This window comes from Raphanus sativus, chromosome 8 (assembly GCF_000801105.2).
Source record: "Raphanus sativus cultivar WK10039 chromosome 8, ASM80110v3, whole genome shotgun sequence".
Taxonomy (NCBI): Eukaryota; Viridiplantae; Streptophyta; class Magnoliopsida; order Brassicales; family Brassicaceae; genus Raphanus; species Raphanus sativus.
In genome coordinates this window covers 20572121-20581918 of record NC_079518.1, presented here as the reverse complement: position 1 = coordinate 20581918, position 9798 = coordinate 20572121, and the positions used below count along the sequence as shown (strand labels likewise).

At 35.3% G+C, this 9798-nt stretch overlaps 1 protein-coding gene and 1 long non-coding RNA gene across 2 annotated transcripts; one reads left to right on the top strand and one right to left on the bottom strand.

Annotated features, from left to right (window-relative positions):
• Nucleotides 1-2226: 2226 nt before the first annotated feature.
• Nucleotides 2227-3474, top strand: LOC130498420 (uncharacterized). Its single transcript, XR_008937315.1, has 2 exons — nucleotides 2227-2613; nucleotides 2710-3474. It is a non-coding gene; the product is annotated as an uncharacterized LOC130498420 (long non-coding RNA).
• A 5757-nt stretch (nucleotides 3475-9231) lies between these two features.
• LOC108820208 (uncharacterized mitochondrial protein AtMg00810-like) lies at nucleotides 9232-9798 on the bottom strand. The gene has a single exon (XM_018593183.1). The coding sequence runs from the start codon at nucleotides 9796-9798 to the stop codon at nucleotides 9232-9234; it is 567 nt and encodes a 188-aa protein (XP_018448685.1).

The window sequence follows — 9798 nt, the reverse complement described above, 5'->3', positions numbered from 1 at the left end:
AGCCCAGTGTTTCACACCTAAGAGTCTTTGGAAGTATTGCTCACGCTCATGTTCCAGATGAGAAGCGGAGCAATCTAGATGATAAAAGTGAGAAGTATGTCTTCATTGGGTATGACGCTAACTCCAAAGGCTACAAGCTCTACAATCCTGAAACAAAGAAGACAATTATCAGCCAGAATGTCATCTTTGATGAAGAAGGAGAATGGGATTGGAGATCAAACAATGAAGACTACAACTTCTTTCCGTCTTTTGAAGAAGTGAATGTGGAACAGCCGAGAGAAGAGCCCGCTACACCACCAACTTCACCAATACCAAGTTCTCAAGGAGATGAAAGCTCAAGTGAAAGAACTCCACGTTTCAGAAGTCTACAAGACATCTACGAGGTAACTGAAAATCAAGACAATCTCACTCTATTTTGTCTATTTGCGGATTGCGAGCCTATGAACTTTGAAGAAGCTCAAGAAAAGAAGTCATGGAGAAGTGCAATGGATGAAGAAATCAAGTCCATACAAAAGAATGATACATGGGAGCTAGCTTCACTTCCAAATGGGCATAAAGCAATCGGTGTGAAGTGGGTGTACAAGGCTAAGAAGAATTCTAAAGGAGAAGTTGAAAGGTACAAGGCAAGATTGGTGGCAAAAGGCTATAGTCAAAGAGCCGGGATCGACTATGATGAGGTGTTTGCTCCAGTTGCTCGCTTAGAAACGGTTCGATTAATCATTTCATTGGCAGCCCAAAAGAGTTGGAAGATACATCAAATGGATGTCAAATCAGCCTTCCTAAATGGAGACCTTGAGGAAGAAGTCTACATTGAGCAACCACAAGGTTACATAGTCAAAGGAGAAGAAGACAAAGTCTTAAGGCTGAAGAAAGCGCTTTATGGATTAAAGCAAGCACCAAGAGCATGGAACACTCGGATTGATAAGTACTTCAAGGATAAAAGCTTCATAAAGTGTCCATATGAGCATGCACTTTATATCAAAACACAAAACAATGATATATTGATTGCATGCTTGTATGTGGATGACCTGATATTCACCGGAAACAATCCGATTATGTTTGAAGATTTCAAGAAGGAGATGACAAAGGAGTTCGAGATGACTGATATTGGATTGATGTCATACTACCTTGGCATTGAAGTAAAGCAAGAAGAAATGGAATCTTCATTACTCAAGAAGGCTATGCAAAAGAGGTGCTTAAGAAGTTCAAGATGGATGACTCAAATCCAGTTTGTACGCCAATGGAATGTGGAGTTAAGTTATCAAAGGAAGAAGAAGGAGAGAGTGTGGATCCAACTCTCTTTAAGAGTCTGGTTGGAAGCTTACGCTATCTAACGTGCATAAGACCCGACATCCTACACGCAGTTGGAGTTGTGAGTCGATACATGGAGCATCCAACAACAACTCATTTCAAGGCAGCTAAGAGGATCCTACGCTATATCAAAGGTACAATCAACTTTGGCTTGTACTACTCTATCTCTGAAGATTACAAGCTTGTTGGATATAGCGATAGCGATTGGGGTGGAGATGTAGATGACCGGAAAAGCACAAGTGGCTTCGTGTTTTTCATTGGAGAAACCGCTTTTACATGGATGTCAAAGAAGCAACCAATAGTCACCCTTTCTACTTGTGAAGCGGAGTATGTGGCAGCTACTTCATGTGTTTGCCATGCTATCTGGTCAAGAAACCTGCTAAAGGAGTTGAGTCTACCACAAGAGGAGCCAACGAAGATCTTTGTGGATAACAAGTCGGCAATAGCATTGGCAAAGAATCCAGTCTTCCATGATCGGAGTAAGCACATCGATACTCGTTATCATTACATTAGAAATTGTGTTACCAATATGGATGTGCAATTGGAGTATGTGAAGACAAATGATCAAGTAGCTGATATCTTCACCAAGCCACTCAAGCGGGAAGATTTTATCAAAATGAGGAGCTTACTCGGAGTAACCAAATCAAGTTTAAGAGGGGGTGTTGAAAAGTAAACTTGATTTGGGTATTGGGCTAATATTTTGCTAATCATGTTTAGCCCAAACTTAGTCCAAATTCTAGAATTATCCTCCACCTCCTTAAGATTAAAAATCTAGATATTTCCATAGAATTATCTAGATAATTAGAATAAAATAATCTAGATATTATGTTAGAATTCTCTAGATTTAGAATTAAAATATGTAAGATATTTTGTATTTTGGAGACTATAAATACCTCATTTCTCTTATCATTTGTATCATCAAGAAATCAAGAAATCCAAACTTGTAAGAATCATCTAAGTAATAAGAAATCTTTTTCAAAGTTATAAAAAAACTTTCTTCTTCATAAAGTTTCTTTCTCTTCAAACACTTAAAACACTTTCTCCATTTCTATAAAGTTTTTCATTCCAACACACCTCTGAGAGATTATTCACCATCGTCGGCGACTTCGACGCACCACCGCTTTCTAGAGGCAACTCTGGAGATTTCGATCCGAGCTCGGTCTGTTTAGCCAAGATGGGTTGTAAAAATTTTATGGAGGACAACAATAACAAGGAGGAGAAACAGAGGTGCGGTCGTAGCCGTTGTAGTTGCTTTATAGAGAGTGCAAACAGAGAGCTCTGACGATCTCAAGCATTCTCAAGGTATGGTTAATATTGACTCATCAGTTTTCTCCCAAGTCTCTAGGACTGTAAAGCAGAAGCAGAAAACCTGATGGATTCAGATTCATTTTTTTGTAGAGTTTTGGTCCTCTGAACGAGCATCCATCTGTGACCAAGATTGTGGAGACAAGTAAGAACTTCAAGGGTAAAGACCAATCTTGCTTGAAGACCGTGTCAAATGGAAAGACTGTTGATTTGACATTGATTTCGAGCCCAACTTCGAGATTGCTCGTGCCACAAAGACCCTACAAGTCGATCTTGCATAAATTGCCTTGCATTTTTTTAAGCAAAGCGGATGGGTTACAGATCGATCATCATGCTTCTGTGTAAAGCAACAAAGCAGAGTTTGAATATTAAGAAAGTGACTTGATGGAGGAGAGCAGTGTATGTTAAATCAAAGTGACTGTCTACTTATGTTCGTGGAGAAGACAAGCAGGGGCCAGTAGATACATCGGTGGGTTCCACAATAGTCTTTGGTGTTTGAAGATCGTGTGAACAAATTAAAAAATAAAAGGGAGACTTTGACTGGACTCTGTGGGCTCTGTAGCTAGCTGAGTGTGTGTGATTAGTGGATTATTATAAGAGAAAAATAGAAAAAAAGAGACACTCTTGGATTTGTCACTTTAGAATTTTTAGAAGATGTTTTAGAAAAATAGGATTTTGATTTTCTTTAAGGGGGTGTTATTGGTTTGTATATTTTAGTGGATTTAGAAATCCAAACCAAATCAAGTGTTATTGGTTTTATGATTTTAAAATCTATATGCAAATCAAGTGTTATTGGTTATATGATTTTAAAATAGATTTTGAAATCAAGTGTTATTCAATAATAAGAATTTATTTAAGGATTTGATTTGAAACTATATTTCAATGGATTTGTAAAGGGTTTTACTCTCAAAATACAAAGGAACAAATACAAAGATAAACCTTGTTATTTTCCTTGGATTTGTAATATTGACTTTTAAAAAAACTCTCTCAACATCACAATTTATTTTCTGTTCACGAAGTCATGAACCCCACACCACCTACAGCTACAACCTCATCAGAACACATTAGGCTCTTCTCCATCCAACTTCATCATGACATCCTGAATAATAGGATGAAAGCTGTACGTAAAATTATATGTTAATGTTAACTAAACTGACCACAATTTTCAAGTTTTCTGCTGCCTTTGTTAACTTTTGTAGTGCTTGATTTTCTTTCAATATACAACACTTTCTGAATTTGAAATGAGCTAATCAATAACACTCTCTGCATTGGAAAAGTTAAATTTCCCAGATAAAATACATAAAGGAGATTGTAGTTCAAACAATCCACTATGAATCTAAAAATGAAGATTGACAGCTCACTATTTAAAACGAAGATAATCATTGACGTCAGCGACTCAACGTCTTGCACGTTAACCATCTTCTGTTTAAACATCTTAAGAACTTCAAAGAGAGAGGTAGAGAGAGATTCCCTAATTTCTTGTTTGTTTCTGTCATTAATCATTTCATGAGTAGTAGATGATTATTGCTACTTTAGTTTCTTCTCTGTTATATCAAATGATTATTGTTATTTAAACGTTTCTTTGATTTCTTTCCTCCAAAATGTTTCTTTGAGCCTATGGAGTGTACATCTTTCTTCTCATATTGAATTCAAACAAAAACAATACTAATAAGCCGGTCTCATCTCTCGTAAATCCATTTGGTTGATTTATAATAAATCTACTTACTTGATTTTGAAATCTTATTTGAATTCTTATGAAATCCATTTATTTGATTTTATAATCAGTGGATTTATCAAAAATTTCCAAATCTGTTGAAATTTCTAAATCCATTAAAATACTAGAACCAATAATTTTTCTATTAAGTTGATTTATAATTATAATTTGTAATTTTTGTAATTGATTTAAAATGTTAAAATAGTAAAAAGTTAAAAAACAAAAAAAATAGACAAAAGGAAAGAGGGGTAGTCGATACCCTTCTTGTCTTCTCAGCCGTAGAATGCTTTTCCATGGTGATTTAGGTTTCAGCAGGGAAAATTCTTATTCTTCTGTGTTTCATCTGTCCATAATCTCTAATCTCGTTTTCGTCATCTTTCTCTATGATCTTACTGAAGATACAATGAAGTCCAAGTGTTGTTCATCTTTTCGAAATCAAAGTCTTCTTCCATCAATTTTGACGAAATCTCACAAATCTTCACACAAGGTATTCGATTATTTCTATTAATTCTCATCTAAATTGAAATCGAAGTGTTCTTAAATTTAACCTATATTTTTAACCCGATTTGTCATGTTTCTTAAAGTATATTTTTTTCTCGGATTGATTAATCATCTTTTACACCACGATTTACGCTTTGCATGTTAATGTTTTTGATTTGTATTTGTAGAATATTGATTAAGGTTTTTGGAGAGGGGAAAATACGTGACTTGAAATCTTAGGCTTGCTGTTGTCCGGTCCTGATCTTCCGGCGTTACGGATCTCTGATGATAAGTATTATAGGCTAATCCTGTATACTTTTTTGTGAAGCCTAAGAGTGTCATCGTCTGGTGTGGAAGTTGAAGGAGAAGGTGATAAGGTTTGTTCTTGCTGTACTCTGTATGAGATTGATGAATATGGGGTGAAGAGTAAAGGGGAGACAGAACAAAGCTATATGCGTGAATTGTATTGCGCCTTCATTTGTGGCTACCTGTATGTTCCAATTTTGATCCCTCTTCCATGGGTAAGAGATTAGGGCTTTGTTTCTTGTTCTATAAGCTTTCGTTTTACTCTTTGTTCGTTGATCTTCTGCCATGTATATCTTGAAAGGAACTATATGATACATCTGTATTGTGCAGATGTTACTGAACATGACGTTGGGTTTGGTTTTTGTATTACAATCCTGACAAGTTTTAGTTTATGGTGCACTGTTATATCATGTGTGTCTCAGTAATGATTACGTTGCTTTAATTGCTGGTATGGGCTTAGTCTTCTGATAATAATTTTCTTGTTCAAGAGGTTGTCCATTAATCCATCTTTGTAACATGACATATCTCTCTCCTCTGGTTTTTTGGACTTGGACTAGTGTGTCATGCTCCCTACAATCAAACCCACATATCAGTTAAAAAATATAAGTGAAAACCACTATCAAAACGTTAGAATTAACACAAAGAAAAGGGACTTTCTTTAGTAGCAAATGTCAGTTTATTGATGCAAGTCCTAGTATATCTGCCCAAAACAGAGTGGAATCTAATGAGCTCATACGTCTATCATCCATTACATTATTTATACATATGAGGGAATTAAAAAAGAATACTAGTGACTGGCCCTTTGATTAACTCGAGGGCTTGGTGATTGACGTAACCAGCTTGCTTCCACAAGGCCAGGGGTGTCAATGATGTTTATAGTGAAACCTCCCATTGTTCTTGAAACCATCACTGGCCCTTTACATTATTTACTGTAGCAAACTAAACCACTAACATCAAACGTATCTGATCATAGGTGGCGATTTGGATGATGGGAAAGAGCACAAGATAACCAAAACATATTTTAGTGAATAACTATATTTAAATTCTGGATCAAAAATTACAAAAGTCTTTGTGTCATATTGGTTAAAGCCCTTGTAAAATTGTCATAGGTGGTGGGTTCAAAACCACAGAGTATCCTTTTTTAATGTTGTTCGAATTTTAATTACTTCAAAGATTGTGGGAGAGAAAAAACGTGAGAGAGAAAATAGTGCGAGATTTAAAAAAGATTTGATATAAGATTTAGGAAACATCTATAACCGAAAATGGAAGTTTCCATATTTTTCGGATTTGACTAGAATACGCAATATACCTAACCAATAACACAGTACAACATGTGCAACGCCTATTCTTCCTTAGGCGTCACATAAGGTAAAAAGCAGAAGAGTCTATGACATAACATCTAAGTAAGGTACATTATAGAGTTCAGGCTATATGTCGTTATATATCTGCTGGTACACTGAAGACATATTGTTAGATTATGACGTAACTAATTCTAGCTCATATATAAGGTAGAAGAAACCTTAGTTTACGATATATACCCTAGATATATCTATGTATTAAACTTAGTATCCGTTTTCTGTAGACTAACAGAATGTGTATTCTATTTTGGTTAGAAAAGAAAACAAAATATGATTCCCCATTTTTTAAAAAATAAATTTAAACATATAAATTATCATACCTATGTTTCCTATCATTTTCATATTTTTTTACATTTTTAAAATTATGTTTAATATTTTTTTCATGAACGAAGGACAAAACATGTCAAAAATTGTCAAAAGTATGAAAAGTCCTAAATGGACAAACAAAAGTTCAAAGTGTCTTTTTTTCCAATTCTCCCTTATTATAACTAACTAATAATTATTAGACCTACTGTTTCTTTTTTTAATTAAGACAGGCACAATTATTTGAGAATATGAAATGCTCTTTTCACATATTGATCTGCTGACCTAGAACTCAAAAGAAGTTAGAGCTTATAAAAGCTTTAACTTTTAGGGCTTATAGCTAAACTAAATGCTTTTGATATTACTGAATATCTTGCTAGCCCTAATTTTAAAAACATTCTATGTATATATAGAACTAATTAACTCTATAATTTAAGGATAAAAAGGGAAAAGCCAATACACACAAAACAGTCTCTTCCAAAACCAATCTGTTTATTATTCAGTCTAGAACATAAATGATATTTGACAACAAAAAAAGAACAATAATGATGTAGATAGATATTGGGAAATATTCCAAATATCTTATTATTGTTTTTATTAATTATTTTAGATAATTATCTTTAATGTTTTAGGGTTTTTATGGTTTTCTTATATATAACCGTTTAGGCTTACGTTTGTATTGAGATTATTGATATTGATATTTTATAAAAAGAGGTTTGAAACCCTTTTATTTCCTTGTTACGGCTAGAACTCGAGAGTTCTCAACGAATCAAGAAGACTTTGATCCTAGGTATTCTCAGACTAAATAGGATTTATTATGTTATCGTAGCTTGCGCTGCATCAGTTTGGTATCAGAGCCAACACTTTGGTTTTTTTAAATCAGAGTCGATTATGTTTCCTTCAATACCATGTCGTTTGGGTGTTTTTATCAAACGGACGAATATCCATTTAATTCGACAAAAGATTTGTACGGAGAGTACAAAGAATTTTTTTGTCCTGCGATATATGATAATTATGTTGAAGACGTGATTATTGGTCCTGTTATTTATGATCGATACGGTGAGGACATGATGATGGTCGAGCCGATTGATTTCATATTCAGCAAAGATGCGTTCAAGACCACACAATCATAAGTGATGATGGATGGTATCAAGTCAAAGAGTCAAGTGGTTACGTGTCTTGTTGGTGACTTGTTTGTGAAGACAAAAGGCTCAACAACTATGATTGGATGCATGGACAAAAATAATTTGTTCTATATTTTCCTTTTGTTAGTTTACTTGAAGATCAAGGATGCTAAATTTCACCAATGGAAGAGAAGAAAAAAGTTAATCGAAGATCACGGCTAAGATTCGAGGACGAATCTCTCCAACCCGGAGAGAATGATGTAGATAGATATTGGGAAATATTCCAAATATCTTATTATTGTTTTTATTAATTATTTTAGATAATTATCTTTAATGTTTTAGGGTTTTTATGGTTTTCTTATATATAACCGTTTAGGCTTACGTTTGTATTGAGATTATTGATATTGATATTTTATAAAGAGAGGTTTGAAACCCTTTTATTTCCTTGTTACGGCTAGAACTCGAGAGTTTTCAACGAATCAAGAAGATTTTGATCCTAGATATTCTCAGACTAAATAGGATTCATTGTGTTATCGTAGCTTGCGCTGCATCAAATAATGATAAATCAAGAGGTAGTGAGACATGACATTCTTTTGTTTTTTCTTTCTCCTTACTCTTTAATTTAAAATCATTATCGTATTAGTCGAGAAAAAAATCCGAAATGGTTGTCAGATGAAACTTGATTTTTGACAATACAGAACTAATTAACCTAGGATTAAAGAATAAAAGGGAAAATACAATAAAGAGGAGAAAAGCCAACACACACAAAACAGCCACTCCAAAACCAATCTGTTTTTTACTCAACCTAGAACAATAAATGATATTTGACCCCAAAAAAAGAACAATAATGATAAATCAAGAGGCAGAGAGACATGACATTCTTTTGTTTTCTTTCTTTACTTTTTAATTTAAAATCATTATTATATGTAAATTCAGAGAGAATGTGTTGTGGAAACTGTGTGTTGTTGTATTGACAATCAATGAATACATATACATGGTTACAATATCTTCATGAGAAGATTTGGTTCTATCTACAACGACTAACACTTATCGATAATACATTGTACTTATCTCCACCAACTAACGTTATCTCTCAAGACCTTCTCGTACCGGTTTAGCCCACCACTCCGAACCACACTAAACCACTCGCAACATTCCCCTTCAAGTTGGTGCGTGCAAGTTACGAACGCCCAACTTGTTGAGTAGATAATGAAATGTCGAACTTCCTAAGGCCTTAGTCATCAAGTCAGCCAGCTGTTCCGTTGTCCTCACATGCCGCAGCGTTATAAGCCCATCTTGTACTGCATCACGAACGCTATGGCAGTCTGATTCAATGTGTTTCGTCCTCTCGTGAAACACAGGGTTCGTTTGTGGCAACGTATATAGCAGATTTGCTATCACAGAACATATGCATGGAGTCATTGTGCCGTACTCCAAAGTCTCCAAGTAGACGTTTCAACCACTTTAGTTCGCGCAATGTGGCTGCCATCGATCTGTACTCTGCCTCCGCTGATGAATGAGAGACTGTGTCATGCTTCTTCGTCTTCCAAGATATGGGCGAGTCACCCAACAACACCACAAACGCAAACAGGGACCTTCTCATCAGAGGACATGAAGCCCAATCCGAATCACAAAAGGTGTGTATACGAAGATCGCTTTCTGCCTTCAACATGATACCTTGTCCAGGACACCCCTTCAAATATTTGAGAACTCTCACCACTGCATCCCAATGAGCTTCCCTTGGCTTGTGCATCACTTGCGACATGACGTGAATCGCGTAGCTCAGCTCAGGCCTAATAATCGAAAGATACACTAGCCGACCAACAACTCTCCTGAACCTCACCGGATTGTTGTAGTAAGGACCCTTGTCTGCTAGCAGCTTGTGGTTCTGCTCCAT